This window comes from Anopheles marshallii, chromosome 3, assembly GCF_943734725.1.
Source record: "Anopheles marshallii chromosome 3, idAnoMarsDA_429_01, whole genome shotgun sequence".
In the NCBI taxonomy this organism is placed as follows: domain Eukaryota; kingdom Metazoa; phylum Arthropoda; class Insecta; order Diptera; family Culicidae; genus Anopheles; species Anopheles marshallii.
The window spans coordinates 44270823-44291478 of NC_071327.1; the positions used below are offsets into that span (position 1 = coordinate 44270823).

The 20656-nt window shown below is 42.3% G+C and overlaps 1 protein-coding gene across 1 annotated transcript in view; it reads right to left on the minus strand.

Moving 5' to 3' along the window:
* The window catches only part of LOC128711534 (uncharacterized), a 44429-nt gene that overhangs the window by 381 nt on the left and 23392 nt on the right, over window positions 1-20656 (minus strand). The window contains exons 2-5 of the mRNA XM_053806415.1: window positions 986-1200; window positions 746-903; window positions 411-641; window positions 26-312 (exon numbers count right to left, since the gene is read on the minus strand). Coding sequence (XP_053662390.1) covers window positions 26-312; window positions 411-641; window positions 746-903; window positions 986-1200 — 891 coding nt within the window. The remainder of the gene's footprint in view (window positions 1-25; window positions 313-410; window positions 642-745; window positions 904-985; window positions 1201-20656) is intronic.

The following is a 20656-nucleotide window of genomic DNA, read 5'->3' on the forward strand; positions in this document are numbered from 1 at the left end:
ACCGTTCCACAACGATTCCACTTACTTTGATCCGCATTTTCATCGTAGTTCACCTTGATGAAGGTGGTCATTGTGACCTCGTACACCTTGTTCGGGTCGGCCGGTGCCACGCTGATCTCACGTTTGCGGCGCCCGAAAGCGGTCTGACCGTTGCTGCAGATCACACCCTTGCACCGATCGACGCAAACGTTTACCGTGCCGCGGAACTGCACGTACGTCGATTCGGGAAACTTGAAGGCCCGGAACTTTGCCGCCAACAGGTCCCCGTCGACGGTGTTGAAGTTTTCGAACAGATAAGGATCAACCGAACAGCTGCAACAAACAGACAGGATGACGAAAGCTCAAAAACGTTAACCGGTGTAACCTTTGGTGGTGGTACGGCAAAGGTGAGGGTCATCGGCACAACTTACCCGTTGAAAATGATCGTTTCCTCCTGGTATTTGGTGTCGGTGACGAGCATGTAGTTTACGCCCAGGCCGTAAATCGGTGCCGAACGGTTGTCGAGAAAAATTTCCATCTGAAGGTGAGCCCCGGGGCTAACGTTGAGGTCGCCCGACACCAGCTTGTCTCCCTGACGGATGGCAATGCCGAGCGACGGTTCTGGGGCATTCTCCGTAATGGAGGTCGTTATTTCGAGATCCCTGCAAACGAAACGCACGAACAAAGGAGTGTTTGGAGTTACTATTGTGCTAAAGCATATAGAAGAACCCTCTTTAAGGCTCACCAGCCACTTGGTTTCACTTACTCTGGTTCCTGGAAGCCAGCCGGCAGGACATCTCGCTTTACAATCCCATGCGTAACATTGTAACTTGGCCCGGTGGTGATGCATTTCACGCTCACGATCTCCTTGCCAGTCTCCGGACCTGCTTCGACGATGATACGATGATAGAACACTTTCTTCCCCTGTAAAATTCAGTAAACGTGCTGTCAATTGTAGTATACCGTGCCAGACAAAACTTAACGCTTGCTGACCAAAAGAACGTACCGTAATTTGATTGATCACACGCGTTACGCCACAATCGTAGATGTTCGTCAGGGAAAGCTCAAACACTGCCAGATTTTCCCGTATGGTCGGTTTACATTTCGGATCCGGATAACCCTTCATGCCGTCCAGGTACACGGAGTCGGCGGAAACATTGTTCGTCGGCAGTGCCACATCGACTCGCATCGTTTCGTCCGCACATGTTACCTTGTGGGTGGCTGCAAAGAAGTCAAGGTGGAGAGGAAAAACGTTGGTAAAACAGGCGCATAATTAAAGGGAATATTATTTCTCTGTAAACATTCCATCCCGATGCTGCGGAAACGGGGTGAGTGTAGTGCGTACGTTACAAGGGGTCCTAATTTCGCGTGAGTACTCCAAACCACAGGTGCAGTAACGGAAGGTAAGTGCTGTTTTGTTCCCATGATCGCCGGCGGGCTAAGCCCAGCAACACACGAATGTTGGCGCCCTTCACATGAACATCATCATTTTATCAACCAGTCAGCCAATCAATCTAAACAGCTACCGCTGATACTGATCGTTTGGCCAATTACTGGGGGACACACAGTATGATGGTGCATCCACGTCGCATCGAATGTGTTCTTCCGTGTCACGATTCTTTGCCCCGCGAAACCGGTTCGATACGTTGCGGCACTATAATTGCTGTCACGTTCTTAACTAGTTGTCGAGGGATTATTATTCTGTTGTATGGAAAATGCAGATTAATACAATGCGATGTACGAATATGATTATTACAGAATATTAACTAGGCAAATGAATATTATTCACATATTCACATATTGTGCGTTTTATTTGTGGAATACTCGAAATGTTCTAGGTCGGCCGAAGCTTGACTTGCATTGAACCCATCGAAACTGTGACGGTAACATTCGAGTTTATTTTCATTTAGCGTTCCACTTATCGTGGTGCTGTGAAAAAAAAAATGCTTTATATGATTCATTTACCGCTCGGTCACTGCCAGCACGGCCCTACAATTTCCTCTTTGTCAGTTTATTACTTAGCGAGTTGTCACGATGTCATCCGTTATTAGCTTCAATTGCATGCTATCGGTGATTGGTGGCCTTTCGAACGCAAACAGCAAAAGAAACATCGAAGATTTAGATAGAGAGAGGGCTGCAAACGTGTTTGATAACCAGCCAACGTGGAGCAAGAGAGTAGAGATTTGTAATTATGACGTTCGGTTGATGTTTTCTTCCGCTCATGGAACTGCTCAAGGTGCATGCGCATTCTAAGGATGAGGGCCACATTTAACTTTGTGGAGCTCAGGTGCTAATAGGACGTCATTTCAAGGCGCCTATTATCGTGTACCGCCAGATTATGGGTCACTCGCGTCCCGTTTATAGGTAGATACGATTGCTGTGTTTAATCTCGAACGCACTGGAATTCTATGTAGTGGGTGTGAATGCGAACCGGACAGAGCACACCGCAACAGATCACCCATCCCAACCATTGGTAACACCAAAGGGGAAAAGCTGAAACGAGCATCTGTCGGTTCGGTTTAGATTTATGCGCGATTGTGGCGCTTGAACACCGACCCGCATTAGAAGGATTTAAGCGTATTAAAGATACACGGTCCAAAAATGGCTTCTTCGCCGGTGCCTGTCACATGCTGTGAAATGCTGTGATCTAGATTTATTGTTGAAACCCCGAAACGGGCGATGCTGCGACCGGGAATGCTCGCATACTTTGTATATTTTCGATCTTCGGTGTAGGAGTGGAAATCGATATGCAAGACAACGCCGGTAGATCTAAGATAAGCCGACATGGTGAAACTGTGAACAGCTTCTTAATAGTGATCGGCAAAATGATTGATGATTTTGGAGATTATTAAATGTATTATTTCGAAGACATTTAAGCTCAACAATATTTAAAAAAAAAAGCTCAAGTTCGTTTAAGCTAAAAAATATTCATTAAATTGGCATCTATACCACACGCATGCGGTCAGTTCCTTAAAATGATGGCATTTTTCGGTTCGTACATTATTTTGCTGCGTCCAAAACGTGAACTGAACCATGCTGGCTATTTTAGGAAAGTTGCTTATCATCCGATCCTCGGTCAGCACGGTTTTATTTTCCATTCACAACCGGTCCAACATTCTTCCCCAGGGTCACAAAATCAATCGATCATTGCGAATGAGGTCAATCTTGATGTTCTGGAGTGGTTGCGCGATCACCACTGCCGATCATTTTGTACCGAGTGAAAGGATTGGATCAATAATAAATTGCAGAACAATCGTGTGGGGGTCGTGTAGAATTTTCGATGCAAGGCGCTACATTAATTATGCATCAGAGAGCAGATTGCAACTATCATTTATCTTGGTTTTATTTTTTAAATTACTTTTACAGATCAGTTAATATATGCAGGATTCCGTATGCAGTACTGACTATCAAGCTACGGGTAAATAAAGTCACAGAATGCCAGAAATATCAGACCTGGACTTATTGAGGTTGTACTGTCACTAACATATGTTCTGATCGTATTTTATCCCACATAGAAATTCTTATTTACTCGACCGTTATTTGTGATATAAAACATATTGTATACCATTTGTGTACCAGAATCCGTGTTTGCTTCGATCATCTCTCCCACATGCAGTCTGCAATTGCATTCCGTCCCGATCGTTACTATTCCAAAAATGGATCGAGGTTCATCTTTTTTTTTTTTGCTTCGAAAAATACTGGACAACAATTACATGCCCCAGATGGGAAAATTGATCCAGGTTGCTATAAACGGTAATCCGGTACGCTTCAATCAATTGCTGTCCCAGAAACGGTCAATGCGTGCGCTATGTTCCCCTGCTCCCGAACAGGGGGCTTACTTTGATTACACCTGAGCGCGGGCTACTGACTCCTCCAACAGACAAACACACATCTGGCAACGCATCGTGCAAACGCTTACCTTACGCACCTAACGCCCGCACCCGACCTGGGGCCAGGAATTTTCTTTTCTCTTAATTTTATTTTCTAGTCCACCCGGTCGTTTCTGATCGATCGATAATTGCTCCAGAAAAATAAATTAGATCAATTTCGGGGCGGCTTCGCTTTACCCCCCCGATCGGCGTTTGATTTCGATGCACTTGTTTTCGGATCGATGTTGTTTCGCAGTGAAAGCAGAACAAAAAAAAAGCGGATCAAACGATACGAAACGCTTTGCCGAACAAGACGCGAGAAGCATAGGAATCTATCTAAAAACCATCGGATTGCGATCGGTCTTGTCGATATTACCGCCGGTCAGTGTCTGAAACTACTTAAAAAGTGAGATTTTCTTCTTGCACAATAAAGTGTGACTAAGATCACTAGGGCTAGGGCCAAGTACAAGATGGGTTTTAGGGCGATGATAAACAGTGTTGGGGTTTTCCATCGAACCTGCAATGCATATCGTAGCAATCAGATGGAACTAATGTAAATAAGCCACAAAAAAGTTATCGAACGCTTCTTCCGCACTTGTTCAATAGCGGCGAAATTAGGTTAGAAATCCGAATTATTGCATCGGCGGATGTAGTGTGTTCCAATTCCAAGGCTTCCGCTCATCGGGAAAAAGGGAAAGGGAAACGCGGCAATTAGATCAAACTAATTTTCCTCCCAATCCATCCGGATCGATCCTTACGGCTGTTGCATTCAATTCGTTTTCGTTTTACAATTCCACAACTCACTCTGGTTTCTTGATGTGTGGATCATTTTAAAGGCAGGGCGGCTTCATTGCAGATTCGTTTTGTTGCAGCACATGCAATTGGATACACCCCACCAATCATGGCCTTCGTAGCAAGGAACGTTTGAACGAGATCAAAACATTTTTACCGCCACTGGCTCCACTCCAAGCATTAATGATGTTGTTGCTAACATTTAACATAATAACACGACCACATTCCAAAAGTTACAAGAGTATATTCTTTAATACTTTTTCAGTTTCATTAAAATATCTTCCAAAACATAAAATTAGTAAAATAATTAAGAATTTTCAATAAATTCCCATTATGTAACCCCCGCATGCACATATACAAAAATTAGTCAACCATTCTCAAGTAATATCTAATCTCGCACTTATTCCTTTCAACGCACAGCTTGCGGTACGCAACTTCATGGGAAAGTGAACTTTTGAAGTGAGATTCGTTAATAGACCCCCTTCTGAATAACACTTTCAAACAAATACAATAGTTACCTTCCCGTTGCGATTCATAATCAGAATCCACCCGCATCGGTGGCTGGGCAGCGTCCTCACACGATGGACACCCTCCTTTCTTACCGTTGCCTGCCTTAGACCATCCCGCATAGGTGCCCTTCTTGTGGTTCGAGTTTTATTTTCCCCAACCCACGTCAGTGTGCGGGAGATCTCGTTAATCAAATCGCCGAGCGGATGAACCTAGCCGCTAACCCTGACTAATGAGTTTTTCTTTCGCGTTTTTCGTATTGGTTTGTTTGTGCTTTGTTAGTTACAATGAGGTTCCTTCGGTGGTTGGTACGAGCGTGACCTACGGTGGTGATATCGAACTGCAAAACCAGCCAGACACATGTCGGAGTTTGCTAGCGATCAATTCAAAGCTGGATCAATCGGACGGTCGGTCAGTCAGTCAGCGTGAGTGTAATGTGCAGTTTCTGACCGCGTGCTACTTTATGGGGCGCGAGCAGCAAACGGGAGGATTTATGTGGATGCATGCATGGTTTTTGTTTTAGCATGGTCGCTCGCGATAATAGCTGTCTTACAGCCGCAACTAGGGTGGCATTAAACGGGGATGTTTTGGACCGGAGCCACCAATTACGATCGATTATGTTTGAGGTCAGTCGCCTATTTCGTCCAACACCTACGGTTGTTTCATTTAGCTTGTCATTGTTCGCCCGTTTTCTGCAAGATCGGAAGTGAAATTTAGGATGCAATGGGACAAAAGTCCGGATGCAGTCGTTTCCTTCTGCTCATTTGCGATTAGCGATTAACTACATTAATTACGGGTCTGAAGGTAAGACAACGAAAATGAACATCAAATTAAGATGCTCACACAGGTGATGCAGGTCTTCCTGATCCGCTCTGGGATGTAAGCACAGCTATCTTAGGTAATCGGAGACGATTTACAAAGTTTTCCAGGTCGATAGGTGCTCAACTATCGAGTGGCCGATATATGTGGCCGAGCGCCGCGAAAAATGAAAAGCGAAACTGGGATAAGGTGATTAGTGCAGCTTACCCCCAAATGTTTCGAGGGCTAGTCCCGAATGGTGGTCGCTTTGGGTGCTTTGGGTGATGCAGCCTAGCTAACAGCTGATGAGTTAGAGTAAAACGCTTTATTGGCGACTGTAACGATGTGGCTGTGGGTCACAAAAACATCCATGTAATAATTCATATACAAAAAAAATGAGGATTGTGATAATGGGGAATGTTTTAAAAGAAGCTGTAACTTATTTTAACTAGTTAAGTTAAATTCTTTCTCCTTTTGCAATGAAGTAATAATATACAAAATCTGACAAAATGAAGCTTAATTGAAACATGTAAGGAAAGATTTAAATAACTTTAAGGTTCGTCGCTTGCTGTTGAAGTCTTTTGATGTAATATTGAATTATTATTCAAATAACGTTTAATTTTATTTTACAAGGATTAGTACTAGTTTTGGAAAGCTACCGCTATAATCAGCATTTTCAAAAAGTGATTTACTCATAACGTATACTAATCAGCAACAAGAAGGTGGGTGATGCGTGCCTGATCGATCGAGCCTTCGTCAGGACCAACAATTTCACCTTTAACGCTACCTTCTGGGTCATGCCTAGCCTAGGAGTGTGAGGAACCGCTTAGACGATTCGTAAAAAAGGTCATATCTGGCAAACGAGCGTGCGCCACTGACCCCGACCCACGATCGTTTCGCCGCACTCGGGCACGATATGAATGGAAGCAGGGTGTGTTGCACGATTGCGAGGAAAACAGATGCTCATTTGGATGCAAATACTGATCTTGAATTTCATCTAAACCGCAAGCAGCTGTATGGTTTACGCTTGATCAATATCGTTTGTGCTTTATGATGCTTTAAATATTATCAGCGTATTTTTTATTGTTCGTGCAGAATATGGAAATTTAATAATAAATTATATCACTGTAAGAGATGCATTTGCAACAAAAATACACATTTCCACTAATTGTGTTGCCACTTCTTCGCACAGGTTTTTTATGCGCACAATTTCTAGACGTGATTATCTGTTGGTGCATTTTCATCGGATTTTCATTCCCATGGTTATGCAAAATTAACCCCCGACTCGCAACGGATGCCGCTCTGGTGGAGTTAATGAGTGCTAAAGGTGTGGTACGGCATCGACACACCATTAACACCGATTATTACGGTACGCAACGCTTCATGACTAGTAATAAGCGATTGAAGTGCATCATACTCGTACCAGATTCGCAGCTCGATGCGTACAGATTCTTAACATAGCATCGATCGAAGCAACGTGTCGGCCTTGGACAAAACAAGACGCCCCTAGGGGACGTGTTGTGTTCCAGTGCAAAATTTATCAATTACACCTTTTACAAGCCGATAAGATGAACGACGCTTGGTTAACAGCATCGACAGCATCTTCACGTTGGCCACCATGGGCAAATCGATGGTAATTTATGCGATACGTAAGCGGCCAGGTAAGGCACCTTGATTATGGCACTAGACAGCGCCTCTAGGTGGTGCAGTCCAGTAGGCCAAACCATACAAAACATTAATTAACCGGCACTGCTGCTTACTCAGTCATGGGTTTCTGTATGATTGTATCGTGATCGTCCGACGATCGGCGCTGAATGAAGTGATTTTAATCGCGTGGAAGCTTTTATAATGCTCCTGATCAGAATATTAATTGCGGATAATTTAATGAGCATGCTTATGTCTGCCTACTGAAGTTCTGGTTTGTTTGAGACGATAATCTATTGTTTGCTCTTTTTAAATGGGTCTGCAAGCAGTTGTGGAGTGGCATCGATCGGTCGGAATACTTTGCAGGATTTAGGATTAAAAAAAAAATAGCATTTACGTCCATTGCGATCCACGAACGAATACAAATTCCAATTTTTGAACCATCTTCATCGATCGTTCTTTGCGTATACGTATGCTTTTGCTGTCTGCAAGCTGTGTATCGTTTTTATTTCGCTCAGCCAGGAACCAAGCACATATCATTGGCAAATGAAAGGTACATGATGCCCCTTCGTGTAGTATGGAAACCGTACGGTTGAACATAATTCCATCTACAGCTAGGTGATTTTTATTAGCTTGTCTATAATTGAAAATTACCCACCAACTGAACAATGGCCTACCAACGGCATCGGCCGCGAGATAATCAATCCAATCGTCCGTTGGTTAGCTGAGCCTTATTCTACAAAACTCCGTGCTGCAAGTATTTCTAAACTTCCCCCAAAGCATATGCAAACGAAACAGTGAAAGATCCAAACTGTTGCTTCGGATCAACTGCACACCGAGAAACAGCCCGAACAGCTGCGTATCGAGCGAAATAAAATGGGCAAGTTGCGAAACCGATCGGGGGATCGTAATTCCGACTGAAACGCGTGTTGATACAGTACAATGGGAGGGAAAGATCCGAACACCGGGATCCCTTACGATGCCAGTGAGACAAAAATGCGCGCTGGTCAATGACCAACGTTGATGGTGCTGTCGATGGATTTTCCCGACAAGCTGAGCCACAGATAGCATTGTGTTGTTTAGTGCTATTTCTATCTGGCAGTCTCAGAATCAAATTGCACGGAAAACTGAAATTTACACTGCAGGAGAAAATTCATTCTCCACCCGAACTGTGGTAGGTGTTGACGAATGGAATACATTTTCCACTTTTATTAGTCGTTCCCAGTCTGAATATCTTAACTCGAAAGAAATTGTTATTTCCCAAAGGGCTAAAGGAAACCTTGTTCCCTCAAATGCGCAGATGCGCTCGTTAGGTATTAGCTCTGGCTTATGGTTTTCGTGGTAGTGTTGTAAGGGTGAAAGCGTAAACATTTTGCATCGTCTCTTAGAACAAATTCTATTTGACAGCAAAGCATCGTTGAAAGGTGAAACAAAAAGTAGGAAAATTTTAAAAGTAAATAAAAAAATCCCCTCTTGATTCCAAAACACATGCTGTCGTAAAACAAAGGAAGAGAGAGAGAGTGAAGAAACGGTTGTTAATGGTTTTGTTTTCATTGGTTGCCACTGAGGCAACTTTTTTTTCTCGTTGTGTATTCTTTCCCTTACGACTCGCAACACCGTTTTACGCTCGCTATGGAAATTGCTGAGAATTTTCCCATGGCATGGGGCAGCGTTCTTCAACGTGCGTTCGTTTATCAGACTGTGCATGGATACATTTTTTTTAGTATCTTGCCTCGAATTTATTTATATGTTTGTGCGATTCTGCTGTTTGACCTGGCGTAAATCAAAAGCGCTGAACTTTCTCTGCCAGTCTCTGTGTCGGCAAGTACGAGAAACTTGAGAACTTTGCTTATTCCAAGTTAGAATGCGTACGAGAATGATTATGAAAGCTTTCTCCGCGCTGGTTGTGGTGCGTAATCGTTTGTGTTAGAAGCGGCGCTGGTCGTAACAAATTGCTGCAACGCCCGTTACCAACCATAATTGGAAGTGCATGTGGCTAAGTAAAGGAATATATTCTATATGAGATTAAACCCATTCCCTTGACTAATTAATGTCTGAAATGATACTTACATGAATGTATCATACCGAAACGATTCAGTTTTTAGTCTTTGTCAAGCTGATTGAGATTATTTTATCGTTGTTTTTGGTTGTGCAATCAATTATACTGTAATTACAATCCGTGATATAAAGCCTGACTTCATAATGGTTGTATTATATACAAAAAATCACAATGATATTATAAAGAAAATAAAGTTAAAATAAAAATTTAGTTAGTTAGTTAGTTAGTTACATTTCAGACACCAAATTTTAAAACGCTTCTTTGCATAGCGTAATAAAACAATGAATGAATGCATTTTTGTTACAATTTATGTTTCGTTTTGCTATTAATATTCATAGATTTTGCAACCGATTCTAGCTGTCGTGAGCATCCGGCAGTCCGGGAAATTATGTACATCGCCAGTACACAAAGCATTCCTAAGACATAAAACACCGGCACCGGCAAGCGGGTTGCAACGTGTACACAGGCCACGCTTACAACCGAAACAATTGCCCATTAAAATCGTTCAAGTCGAAAGTGATTAGCTTCAAGCACATCGATCGATCGAGCACCATTCCCAATCCGAACGGGCACGAAACGAAATCGCACAATTCCAGGGGTGGAGTGGACTTCGTCTTCTACCATGCCGAGCAAACCTGGTGCCTGTTTTGCATTAGAACGTTTCGAAGGAAGAGAACCATTCTTTGCAAGTGGTATATCCCGTAAGAATTAGGCGCACCAACCTGCGCCCATCCCGATAGGTGGTCGATCGTAGAAATCAGACGCCGTGTGACGTTCACGATGATGTAGATGATGATGCGAGATTCTCTACCTTTACGGTTATGGGGGATTGTTTTCTCGAATAGAATCGATCGACGATCGGGGATGAAAAACGGAAAGACTCAGCAAAGGAAGGCGACCGGTGGGGTGCGATTTGTTTGCAAATGACACGACCCACCGTATGGATGGAAGGTTCGGGCAGGTTTGCGAACGAAAAAGGTGCGAAAGGTGTTCAGAACAAATTGAACAACATGATGCCGCGAGAAGTGTTTCCGAGTGTCGTTTTAACGGTTCTTACGTCCGTTGACCGTCATCAACTCCCGCAGAACGTAAGCGAAGTTTGTGGCATGGCAAATGAGCAGTTCGATTCACCACCCATGGAGTCGTGTGTCATTTCATAGGTGACGTTTTACTGTGTGACCGTCCCCACCAGGTTTCGTCTAGTGTTGGATATTAAATCTATAATTTGGAGATATAAAATCCTACCATTAGCACACGAAAAATGTGCTATGGATCAGTATTATAACGATCTTGGATTACTATTTGCTTGCCATTAGTGCATATAAAAATCGTGAAACACATCTCAAAACGCTAATGCAAATTTTCTTAAAAAGCAAGAAGTGTCGTCGCAGCGATATAATCAAGTAAAACCATTAAATGCAAACCAGTGTAAGCTTTGTTTCGTTGTAGATTATTACACGTTCGGTGCAGTTACAAAGCACTTACATCTCACGGGGCCTAATACACTTGGAACGTAGTTTACAACACGGGCATTCACTAGAATTTTCCCATCGGGGAAAAAAACACTTCGGAAATAAGGGTATTTAGCTTTCATTCCACCCAACAACAAATATATCAGGTCTTAGCGGGATTACGCCATGAACTACAAATGCCACTGCGTTCTGATGCATTGCGTGTTAGCAGCTTTCCCCATGTTACCGTTTAGACTGTTTGTTCTTTGTTTTGGAATTTTTATTGAAGTTGAAGAATCAACTGCTATTATCTATACCGTGGTAAAGGTTATTGTACCTTGGATGCATTGGCTGCTACGTGATTTGTATTTCCCAGTTCTGCATTATTGTTTCTGGATTTTTTTATGTAAAAGAAGCCCAATGCCTCTAAGCTCTTTAACTCCAAATATCGGTACGTCACGTTTGGATACCATTTTCCAGTTCGTAATAACAGCAAATCATGCGCAAGTGATCTGGGTAGGTTGATCTGGTCAAAACTGAAACCTATCATTACAAGCCTGGTTTGGTTGAGATTGAATTGTTATGCTGAATGCTTCGTCCTACAGTTGCGATCTTGGAATAAGGGAAAAATTAGAATAAACTAACTAGAAGCGGCCAGAATTTTTCTCTCGATGAAATATTATTAGCGGAAGCTTCGGGAGTTGAATTAACTAAAAAAATGTAAAGTTTGTTGTTGAAAATTGTAAAACATCTTACTTTATTTTCCAACTTTTGACGTTGTTTTTTTTTTACTTTTTTACTTAATAAAAGACTGACCCCACAACAAATCATGTTACAATAACATATTGTCATTTTTCAACATACAATAAGTTTGATTGCAAAATGAGTTCTTGAAGCTGTTAAAGTTTAAGTAGACCGCTTCACGATGCTGATATAGCAGTAACCGATTCCGATAAATATCATATTGCCGTAAACGAACTTCGTCACGCTTCGTACATTCGTTTATAAATCGAATGCCCTACGATTGCATTCTAGAAATGTGCAAAACAAAAGAACAAGCCATCTGAAATTCACATCAGATGGGCGTTCATGCGGCAGTTGAACCATGCCGGCATAGAATAATCAATCAATTTCCTTTTAGAATGGATGATTATTGATAGTAATGCTAGCGAACGGCTTGGCAGACATGGTATATTTATGCAATCGAATGTGTATGCATTTGCTTCGTGACCAGCGTGCCCCATTGTGTTGCGATTGAACGAGGAAGATTATCATTTGCAGCATTATTTCATTGTTCTTGTGAAATCGTTCTATTTTGTTGGTATTTGTCAAATGGATACGTGTTGAGCATTTTCAGCACGTTTCAAGCGTTTAGACCTGTGACAAGCGATAAAATTTATGAAACCATTACGTTGTTTTGCTGCTTAACCACGGGAAGCATTGTGGATTTTAGCCAACAAAACACCATACACACAACAAAAATACTTTTCAAAATATAGCGTCAAAGAATCTGTCACCAGCTTATTTTTCCGAAAACCTGCGCAGGACTAAAACTCTTCATAATGATCCATAACCATTGAGCCGATTAACACCCTTGATTAATCTTTTCCTGAAGCTTTTCCTCCGTCATTTCCAACTAATGATGGAAGCGTGTGAAAAAATAAAAAAATCAGCTCAAGCACGCACCACGACCGCGAAACATCAATTGGCACGGTGAGTAGCGTTTAATTTTCCGTTCCCTTTCTTGAATGATTGCGAACCGCGTGCTCGATGTGCGGTTGGTATGCATTGTGCTGTATCGGCATTAATTACCCGTGACCACGAAGACGATGACGATGACAATTACGCCGGCGCGACGGTACGACGATTGTAGCGAAGATTATAGCGTAACAGATAAACCATCGATCGGTATTTGCTGAAATCAGCCATTCGACCACTGGTTCTGTGCTGAATGGGAACTAGGGTAGCGGAAAAGGTACATTGCTAACCCAGTAATGTGCAACGTGTGAGTGTAACGATCGGTACGTCCCTTTCATCGGGATTCCTTGCCCTCGGTACGCTTTATCCCGCAGGTTGGTATTAATACACACGGTCAACATGTATTGCGGAACACAATGTGAAAATTTTGGTTCCGTCATTGCAAATAACAATAAGTGTCCAAATTAAGCGTAGTAATCGTCTATGAGGGTTGAATGTGAGAGACCACACTGTTTATGGGAGGTTTGAGTGCAGTGGCTATTGTGACCGTATGACTTATTTTGACACTTAATTGTGATTGTATTTAAAATTAAATGTAACTAACTTTAAGAATACAAATATCACGGCACGACTTATAAATGAGCCATGTCATTTTATTAAATTATATTAGAATTTCACTTAAGCTTAAAAAAATAGGTAATGTAAGAGGTTAGCATACACTACACAACTATTTAAAAAATAGAAAAAAATTACAATATATAATGTTTCATCCTGCTCATTCTACCCAACAAGGTGTATTCGCTAGTAAATCAGTTTTTAATGCTTCATTTTACATTTTCGATCGAAAAGCAACGGTAGCTAGAACCTCTTAACCTATCTTCAATTCGTCGCCTGACCGTCCATCTCACCTGCCTCCATTCTGGTTCACCCGAAAGTTAACAGCACCGGAGATGAAATAAACGAAAGGGAAAGGCTAAATCGTGACAACGATTCGCCCTGGATTGTGTCCATACCGTTTGCTTCAAGCACTAGTGAGCCAGTATACCTGTGTGGGCACCGTTACAGGCCAAACGATGGGTTTAATTCTACAACCGATGTTCTTTAAAGTTCATTCAGTAGTTAAAGCGAAAAAGTCCAGTAAAGGTTATGGAGTCAGTTGAGTCTGGGTTCGTCGCTTCCAACACTACACGCGAATCGCGCGCATAGAAGTCTTTCGTTTTAGGTGCCCTTGTGGACCGTTTTAACGAGATACAAGGTTCTAGTTAGGTCTCTGTCTGGAACTTCCTGTATGTTTTGCCTCTACTCGTAACGTTATCGCCTTGTACACAATAAATAAAATGGGTGGCCTCTTTGTCAGGAAGGGGAAGGTAGAGATAAAACTGCGCCGTTTAAAGCATGATTGGATTTGCTTCAGACTTGGTAACCACGGTTCTATGAAAAAAGATAGCCCTGTTAATCAGGTATTTAAGCGCAATGAAATAAGAAAAAGTAAACCCAACCTCTTCCGCTGAATGTTTTCCGCGAAATGTTACACGGTTCGTCTTGGTACACCTGCTGGGAGCATTGAAATTGTCGCTTAATTACGATCACTTTATTACGCGTGACGCGTGTACTGCTGCAACCAGTTGTGTCTAGCCGGTTGGTCATGTGTGGAGCAAGCTTTGGCTTAAAGGAATATCCAGAAAGCAAGCAAGTAAAGCAAGTAAAATGGCTAGGGACAATAAAAAACGAACGGGTGTGAATATATTTTTACTTTAAATGATGCGGCGTTCTTGACAGACATGCCATATTTGAAAAGGAAATCGTATCAATGTACGGCGTGGCTGCAGGCATCGAAGGATCGAGATTAAGGTGGTGCTAAGTTTGGTTTGGGTTTGTCCTGGTTTAAAGCTGCTGGAGTCACCGCTCTGTTGCCGTGCCGTAAAGTATGAGATAATGGTTTACCAGCGGCACGGTTTTCTCGACTGGTTGCCGTTTGTGGCATTCCGTTTAAATAGCAAACCTGATGCCTACGGTTGACCCAGACCACGGAGCGCGTTAATAAGTTCACCAGACTCATTAGTTTATTTTAGAAGACGCGAAACAGTTGCTTTTACGTTTCCCGACCATTAACGAGAGAAATAATTACCGAGCGTATTTAATCGAGTGCGAATTCCTGGGTTTCAAACATTGATATTCTCACATCAGTGGAAATAGTTTACTTAAACATATAACCATAGCTAAAATGGATCATTCACTTATGCGAAGAATATGATAGCTTTCATTTGGCGCAACAACACAAAACATAACCCTTTCGTAAGCGATGGACACAAGACCCTTAAGCTGCTCCTTCAATTGCTGTTATTCGTTGAACATTTACCGTTCACCGAAGAGGCAACCTCCGGCCTGGAGTAGTAACAACTTCATTAAACAAGTTACTTTTTATCTCTCTATTTATTTCGATTTGACCGTTTGCTATCCTGCCCGTGGATAGAAGAGTCTAACGAACGAGAAGCTAAACTCAGAATGGTTTGTTGTTATGTCGTGCCTATCTACATACATCGCCACGGGCTCACGGATGAATGCTGTTAATCTGTTTACTTTTTTTAACATATACATGTTTCTTCCATGCCCACGAAACTCATTGCAAGCAAGGAAACATGTGTATCGCCTAGCCCACTTCCAAGCAGTTGGTTCTTCATTTGTCATTTGGATGATGTTTATTTACCATCCCAGACTGAGCTAGGTCTTGATCTGTTCTAGCTAAGTGCAGCTGCAGCATGGTAGTTTATGTTTATCTTTGCACCGGTCCACTGTTCACATAAGGGCGAGAAGGAAGGAGAAGTTGGCAAGAAAGATTAAGAGTCCCGTGCGGTGCGAGTTAATGGCGTTGAAAGTATTTTATTAGTTCCATCCAGATCGTCCGTCTGAGTGGCTTATTGCCAATGTGACTAAAAGCTTCACCCAGTGGAAGGATCTAAGAGGGCTTCATGTCGATGTACAACTCTCGTATGAAGTGAGCCCTTAAGCTCAAGAATGATTGCCTGCTCCGTTGGAGGGTTAAGAGCTTAGAATATGTTCCTGTTAGAGTGCGCCTGTAAAAAAGCATCACAACTCGTTGGGCATAAATTGAGCCAAGGAACTCTTGAAATGATCAATTTTTTTTCAGCACCGGTAATTTGATAATGTTGTATGCACCAGATATATTAATTGATGCAACGGATTTCTTTTTAAAGGATGTACATATTTAACATTAGCCATTTAGGTACTAATGGCTGGATGGTTTATACTATTTTCTGCTATAATTTGTTCTACAACTTGGAAAAATTAAATAGATTGTATAGAATAAAAGTGAGCGATCTTCCATAAACGATGCCACACCTCATCGAAGCGCGATGTTCTGATGACAGGATAAGAAATAATTTATTTTTTTTTATTATTCGAAGCAGCGAAGCGGCAAGTTAATGACTGCTGACAAATCATCGTTTTCGACACGATTCATCGATTAGAGCGTTTTACCAATTTACACAATATCAAGAAGTATAATAAGAGTACGACCCAAACTAAGCTATTTTTTAACATGAAAATCACTCAACTGTATCCGCTTTTTTGATAATATTTCTTGTGGTGCTTGAGGAATGTTCGAACGTTATTTACCGCTTGATAGATAGTACATCGGCCATTGAACGGCTTGAAGAAGAATTTTATCACCTCTCCATCAGCTAACGAGCCCTTTTTCATTCTGCTTCCGTGCAGCAAACTCATCACTAGGTCAGTCGTGTCGCGTAATGAGCGCACTTGTGTCTGCCGACTTGCGTAACAGGTAGAACCACCGTGCTCGTCGCACGTAGAATAGACAAAACCCACCAAACAGGCGATGGGTGACCGTTGGGCAGCCCTGGTAAAACAAAACGAAGCCCTATTTCTCCTTGCCCGGAGAGCCGGTTTAGCTGAAGGGATAACTGTTCCTAACGCCACAACGGACGATAAAGCGCAAACGGACGATTGGGTTTGCTTTCCCGGAGGTGCCCATTTTTTCCAGCTGGTAATCGCGCACGGTGAAAAAGGGTGATGAATGTTGAGAGTCGGAAGTGGTGAGAGGAAGATGATGTCCCCGTTTCTGGGTGTGGACACAAGGTAGAATCGTCCCGCTAGCAAAAAAGGGATCGAACGTGTCTACGCAATTGGCGAACGTAACAGATACGGCGGAACTTGATTTACGACGCATTGCACAAGTTAAGAAGTCCATAAGCGCGTGTGTACGCGGGCGCGCACACCCTCTCACACATAAGCACAGGAGTGTGAAAATGGCGCAAATGTGTGTTATGTTTTTCTTTGTAATGCTTTGTTTACCAAGTTTGCTCCAAGAGTGGCCGATCGAAGTGTGCTAGATTTGTGCAGCTAAAAGGGTCGGACAAATACGGATGGCTTGTACAATACAATTCCGTACGGTGCTTTATGGAAGGCGTTGTTTGGGTAAGCTTTATCGTTGTATTGAGGCACAATGAGTTTGTAATTTTGTTAATTTGTAGTTAAATCGTAATTGGATAATTTTGGAAAATTATTTTTATTTTTCTGTAGTCAAATTATTTATGTTATGTTTAGGGACATTGAATTTTAACTTGGCATCACTTAACAGAAGAATGGTTTTAGTTCAAATTATCTAACATTTGGCTAACTGCCGACTTCATAAGATTTGACAGCCTTGTGGGAAATTAGGGCCATATAATGGGTTACTACAACTTTTTCTACGCCGTATAACCAGTCCTGACTAAAGAGGGGTGTAATCCTTTCTACCAGCAGATGGGATCTCAAGTTACGTTCAAGTTTACATTTTAATTAATGTTATAACATTGGTTACAAATATGCTACAAACACACCAGTAATCGATTGAATTATCCGAGATCACGTTTTATATATTGTTTTTGTTTAATTATTCTTAAGTATTAGACTCAACAATTTACTGAGTTATTAGAATAGAATTTTTATATGATTTTGATGTGTATAATCCTGAATACTTAGTACACCGGAGTGGAAACATCTTCGTAATATGAGCAAAGATATTTACAAGATTACTTTGAAAAGAAAACTATTTCTTGAGCTGCATTTTCCAGCATTGGTTTTCATTCATAAACATAACTTAATACACAAGTTTGAAAACATGACAATACAAGACAATAATTACCAGGAAGAGAATCTGCTGATCATCTAAACAATAACACAGCTTTTGCAAAAAGCCTAAGCTGACGTATGTCCACTTTACGGAACACAACATCATTCAATGTCAGCCAACATCCTGCATTAAAAAAAAACTGAGCACAACAGCAACGTGTTCAGTTTTTTTTCTTGTCTTACCATTGTTGACAGTGAATAAATTAATTTAGTTTATTAAATGACTCCACGTCGCACGACCAAAAAAATAGAACAACGAAATGAAAAGTAGCTATTTATGCTAAAAGTAGCGCTCCAGTGCGGTGCCCTCCTCCCGTGCTGTGGACAGTTCTAAAATCAAATGACCCTGCTTGGCTACGATTGTTAAGTAAAACCAATATGTATTTGCCAATTACGTCATTAGTTGGAAGACTTGGACGATTTTCCGGTGCGTGTGTTTTTAACCGGTCCGCAGACTAGCCGCGTAAATCAACTCCCGCCGTGGTTGTCCGGTGCAATGTCTGACCCCAGCGCGTCAAGGTTACGGCTGGGGATGCGCGACGCGTCGAAAGTAATTTGCTGCAACCTTCGCCTCGTTCACTTTCCAGCAGTCCAGATGTCACGATCTCGGCTGCAGCTGCGTAAATGCAATTTAAACAGCTACTAATGGCGCAATTCATTACTACTCCACAACTGCTCTCACTCGCGCCGCGGACATGGATATCCTTTGCTAAGAATAATCGTTTTCTCATTCATTTATTTAGTTCACGGTCACAACCTTCGGACGGGTTTGGGGTGAAGCTGGCACGAGAGGGATTTATTCTGCTGGCGCTGGTGCGCACAAGAAATCTCTACACGGCGGAATGCTTTCACTGTCGAACGAAGGAGAACGCATCGGACTTGTGCGGCCATATTGGGCCCATACATGCTGCATTGCACCGGCACAATGTTGACTTTTCTTGGACACCATTCACGAGCGAGTACCGAACCTACCTTATAACGCGTTTTTTTCTTTCCACTGCACAAAGCTATTTCCTCCACGCTATTATCGCCCCGGTAATCGTTATCATTATCCTGAAACATTCATCATTACAAACATCAGCGGAAATGCTGTAATCATACGAATACGTGCAAATAGTTGAGAGCAATTTAAACTTTTATTGGATTGCTACAACTGACTAGGATCGTGGCATGGCAAACATAATGTCCCTTTTCTGTTCAGAGTATAATTTGTGCGCTGAAGACACGGCAACACGAACAAATTGGAGATCACGAAGTAAAATAAAAATGTATGTGATAGAAAAATGAAAAAAAAAGAAGTCTTAAATCAACTAGTTCGAATCTGTAGCCCTCCTTAATTGATTTTTAAATTTAGCCTCGAAACATAATTGATTGTGACATTAAATTATTGCACATATTGTGTGCAAAATTGTGATTGAATTTCTTGAATCATTTCTTCACGCGGTATGCTGCCTTGTGGCCATAGGGTATGGTTTACCGTATCAAGAACTCACACCACCCGGGGGATGAAGTGGTCAAAACGGAACATAAACTCTGTTTGTGAAATGTTTATGAACATGTCCCTGGGATAAAGTATGTCCCATTAAACCAATCGCGCAATACGAAGACGACAGTAAGCTTTCTTATAGAACGTTAAATATTATGCCGTAAATTCTAATTTTAAAAGACTGCTTTGCAAAATGCGTCAGTGCACGATATGTTTCAAGTTTGATTTGAATTCATTCGTTTATATTTCATCTACACGAGCGGCATAACTGGAATCATCATTCCGCACCGGAAAACCAACCCGGGAATGCTGGGTTGGCAGCAAGCAAGCGGGCAACGATTTAAATTGCCTATATGCAAACTTCAATCTAAGCCACAATGCCACATGCCGGCGGCACACTTTGCGCGGAGCAACGATGCTGCTATTTTCCATCGAACTTCACGCGCGTGGAATGTGTGTGTGTGTGTGTGTGCACCGCAAAAAGCCGGCGATGCAATTACGTCGCCACGCTTGCATAATGTTGTGGCGAACGTCAACCACAACCATCCGGCATGCAGATTTGTCCGATTCGATCACATCTCGAGTCTTGTGGTCACCGCAGACAGGCACAACGGGAACCACACGGTGAGAAAGATCGATCCGAAAGACGATCGTGATTTGATCGAAGCTTTGATCTACGCCTCAGGGTGAACCGGTATGTTGCGATTTGTGGAGTGCATCGGCCCCCACTGTGTCGACACGGCCGTTGGAGGAGAGGTTGAATTATTTATTAAATGCAAATTTATTTTGATACTGACCTGAGCACAAAAATTCTTACATTAAGAAGCAAAAAACACATACTCCTCCGCGTACCGAGCATGGTATGCAAATTTGCCGCAAGCGTGGTCGCATTTCCAAATGATGCATTTCTCGTTCGCGTCTCTGCGAGGTGCGACTAATGTTCCTGCATGTTGTTCAACTGTATCTGGGTGATCTGCGGGATCGTTTGGTCCGTAAATTCGCGCACTTGATTTTGATTGATTTCCTCAATTGCGTCGGTAGAAAGCATCATTTCCTCGCACACTAACCCAGTTCTGGCGTGGGTTTCAAAGTCTCGAGGCAGGGGAACACCAAAGACTTGAAACTTCCGGTTGGTGCGCCCAGTTTCCTACAAACCTTCGCCTGGGAAGTTCTGAGCCGTCGGCGTAACGGCACGGAGCAATTGAATTTTATTTTTAAGACC